Genomic DNA, 2,983 nt, shown 5'->3' with positions numbered 1-2,983 from the left:
TTATTGTTATTATTATTATCAGTATTATTACTATTATTATTATTATTATAGTTGTGATTATTATTCAAAATAGTAGTGGTACGGGTAGTAGAGGAGGGCTGTGTGTGTGGGAGAGGGGGAGGGGGAGGGGGAGGGGGAGGGAGAGGGAGGGAGAGGGGGAGGGAGAGGGAGAGGGGAAGGGGGGGAGAGGGAGAGGGGAAGGGGGAGTGGGAGGGAGAGGGGGAGCAGGCGGGGAGTGGGTGGAGGAGGGGGAGGGGGAGGGAGAGGGGAAGGGGGAGGGAGAGGGAAGGGGAGAGGGAGGGAGAGGGGGAAGGAGAGGGGGAGAAGAAGGGGGAGGGAGAGGGGAAGGGGAGGGAGAGGGAGAGCGTGTGGGGGAGGGGGAGGGGGAGGGAGAGGGGAAGGGAGAGGGGGAGGGGGAGGGGGAGGGAGAGGGGAAGGGAAGGGGGAGGGGCGGGGCGGGGGAGGGGGTAGAGGGAGAGGGGGAGTGGGAAGGAGAGGGGGAGGGGAAGAAAAAGCGAGAGAAAGAGAAGCGAGCTGTGTTTGAAAGAGGGAGAAAAAAAAGAGAGAGGGAGGGAGGGAGGGCTGTTTTGAGTGTGTGTCTGAAAAAGGAGGAGGGAGGAGGAGGAAGAGGAGAGAACTGAGCTGAGAAAAATCTGTCTGGTCCGCACTGGTCTCTGCGATAGAGAGGAGAGAGGGAGGAGGAGGAGAGAGGCGGAAGAGGAGAAGAGAGGTGAGGATACGGAGAAGAACAGAGAAAAAGGGAATACAGGACTAACCCGTGAGGTATGGTTGTCATGGGTTGCGTTATTTATAGCTACGACAGAGGCGTGTGTGTATGTGTGTGTGTGTATGTGTGTGTATGTGTGTGTGTGTGTATGTGTGTGTGTGTGACTGCAGTGACACTGCGTATGCTGATGGATCCATGTATAATGGATGGAATATGACTGTTAGATCATTAATGATGTAATGTTAGTGCAGCATTGTCAGTGTGTGTGTGTGTGTGTGTGTGTGTGTGTGTGTGTGTGTGTCTTAATGGTGTGTATGTGGATATGTACAAGAATTGTGCCTATGAATTTGTTTAGGTGTGTGTCTGCGCATGAGCTCAGCTAGCCAACCCCGCCATGACACTGCTTCATATTGTGTGTGTGTGTGTGTGAGTGTGTGTGTGTGTGTGTGTGTGTGTGTGAGTGTGTGTGTGTGTCACAATGCTTAGTAGCATGCTCAGGGATTTCTATTGGAGCAGCTGTTTCTGAGCCTCTTCTTATACCTATAGCCTACCCACATATGTTCCAGCTAATAACCAGTGGGTTAGCATGTGCTAGCCAGTTTAACTGTCAGTGGGTTAGCATGTGCTAGCCAGTTTAACTGTCAGTGGGTTAGCATGTGCTAGCCAGTTTAACTGTCAGTGGGTTAGCATGTGCTAGCCAGTTTAACTGTCAGTGGGTTAGCATGTGCTAGCCAGTTTAACTGTCAGTGGGTTAGCATGTGCTAGCCAGTTTAACTGTCAGTGGGTTAGCATGTGCTAGCCAGTTTAACTGTCAGTGGGTTAGCATGTGCTAGACACTTTAACTGTCAGTGGGTTAGCATGTGCTAGACACTTTAACTGTCAGTGGGTTAGCATGTGCTAGACACTTTAACTGTCAGTGGGTTAGCATGTGCTAGACACTTTAACTGTCAGTGGGTTAGCATGTGCTAGACACTTTAACTGTCAGTGGGTTAGCATGTGCTAGACACTTTAACTGTCAGTGGGTTAGCATGTGCTAGCCAGTTTAACTGTCAGTGGGTTAGCATGTGCTAGCCAGTTTAACTGTCAGTGGGTTAGCATGTGCTAGACACTTTAACTGTCAGTGGGTTAGCATGTGCTAGGCAGTTTTTTTTATAGGATAAGTGAAAGCAGCATGGAGGAGGTTCTAAAAGGCAAGGTGAAGCTGTCTGTTGATTCAACAGATGTGGTCAAACCTCAGGTTGTGTAAGCAGCAGGGGTGTGTGTGTGAATTCTAACCCTACAGCACTGATCTCTCTCTCTCTGTCTGTCTGTCTGTCTGTCTGTCTGTCTGTCTGTCTGTCTGTCTGTCTGTCTGTCTGTCTGTCTGTCTGTCTGTCTGGCTTAGGTTCATCGGCTTAGACAGACTCATATTGGAGACCTGGAGGATCCATAGACAAAGTTAGAGGTTAGGGGTCAGGGGTCAGGGGCAGACATGATGACATCACACGGGAAGCTGAGGATGCAGAGAGGGAGTCTGTACGAGTATGACTCCCAGATAAAAGGTGAGAACATACAACTATACATGTCTCTGTGTGTGTGGGTGTTCATACATACACTGCATCTAATGTCTGATTGCTCCTGTTGTCATGTGTGTTCATATACGTATGTGAATGTGTCACTGGTGGGATCTGAATCCTGGACTCCCACAGGAGAACCAAAGTCTTACCATTAGACCAAAAGGTTATTCCCTCTTAGGCGATAGTGATTTTGAAGTAGCAGGCAGGGCTACCTCACCACGAGACTATGAGTCCGACTCAGGTCCGCTACATTCACCCGCCTTTGACTTCCTCCTCCATGAGACATCGTCCCACAGTTGGGCGCCATTTTCACAAGTGGGATTTGAATCCTGGTCTCCCACAGGGCTACCTCATCACGAGACCGTGAGTCATGTCCGCTACGTGTTGACGTGTGTGTGTGTGTGTGTGTGTGTGTGTGTGTGTGTGTGTGTGTGTGTGTGTGTGTGTGTGTGTGTGTGTGTGTGTGTGTGTGTGTGTGTGTGTGTGTGTGTGTGTGTGTGTTTGTGTATAGACCTGCGGGCCCAGCTGTGTGACCAGATGAAGGTTCTGGACAGTCAGGTGGAAGTCAAAGGTCAACAGCTGTCTGACCTGTCTGAGTTCTTCCGTCGTCGTGGCGACATCGAGGCAGAGTACGCCCGCGCCCTCGACAAACTCACAGAGCGGTTCACCCTGAAGACCAAGAGGTGTGTTTGTGTGTGAA

At 50.5% G+C, this 2,983-nt stretch overlaps 1 protein-coding gene across 1 annotated transcript in view; it reads left to right on the top strand.

The window, feature by feature from the left end:
* Positions 1–2,198: 2,198 nt before the first annotated feature.
* LOC311131849 (SLIT-ROBO Rho GTPase-activating protein 3-like) overlaps positions 2,199–2,983 on the top strand; it is a gene marked incomplete at its 5' end in the record, with an annotated part of 10,811 nt that continues 10,026 nt past the window's right edge. The window contains 2 exons of the mRNA XM_084164977.1: positions 2,199–2,268; positions 2,795–2,966. Of these exons, the coding sequence (XP_084021103.1) occupies positions 2,199–2,268; positions 2,795–2,966 (242 nt within the window). The remainder of the gene's footprint in view (positions 2,269–2,794; positions 2,967–2,983) is intronic.

Source organism: Coregonus lavaretus (genome assembly GCF_964263955.1).
Source record: "Coregonus lavaretus genome assembly, chromosome: 7".
Taxonomy (NCBI): domain Eukaryota; kingdom Metazoa; phylum Chordata; class Actinopteri; order Salmoniformes; family Salmonidae; genus Coregonus; species Coregonus lavaretus.
The sequence above is the reverse complement of the archived record's forward strand: the minus strand, read 5'-3'. Positions and strand labels throughout refer to the sequence as shown.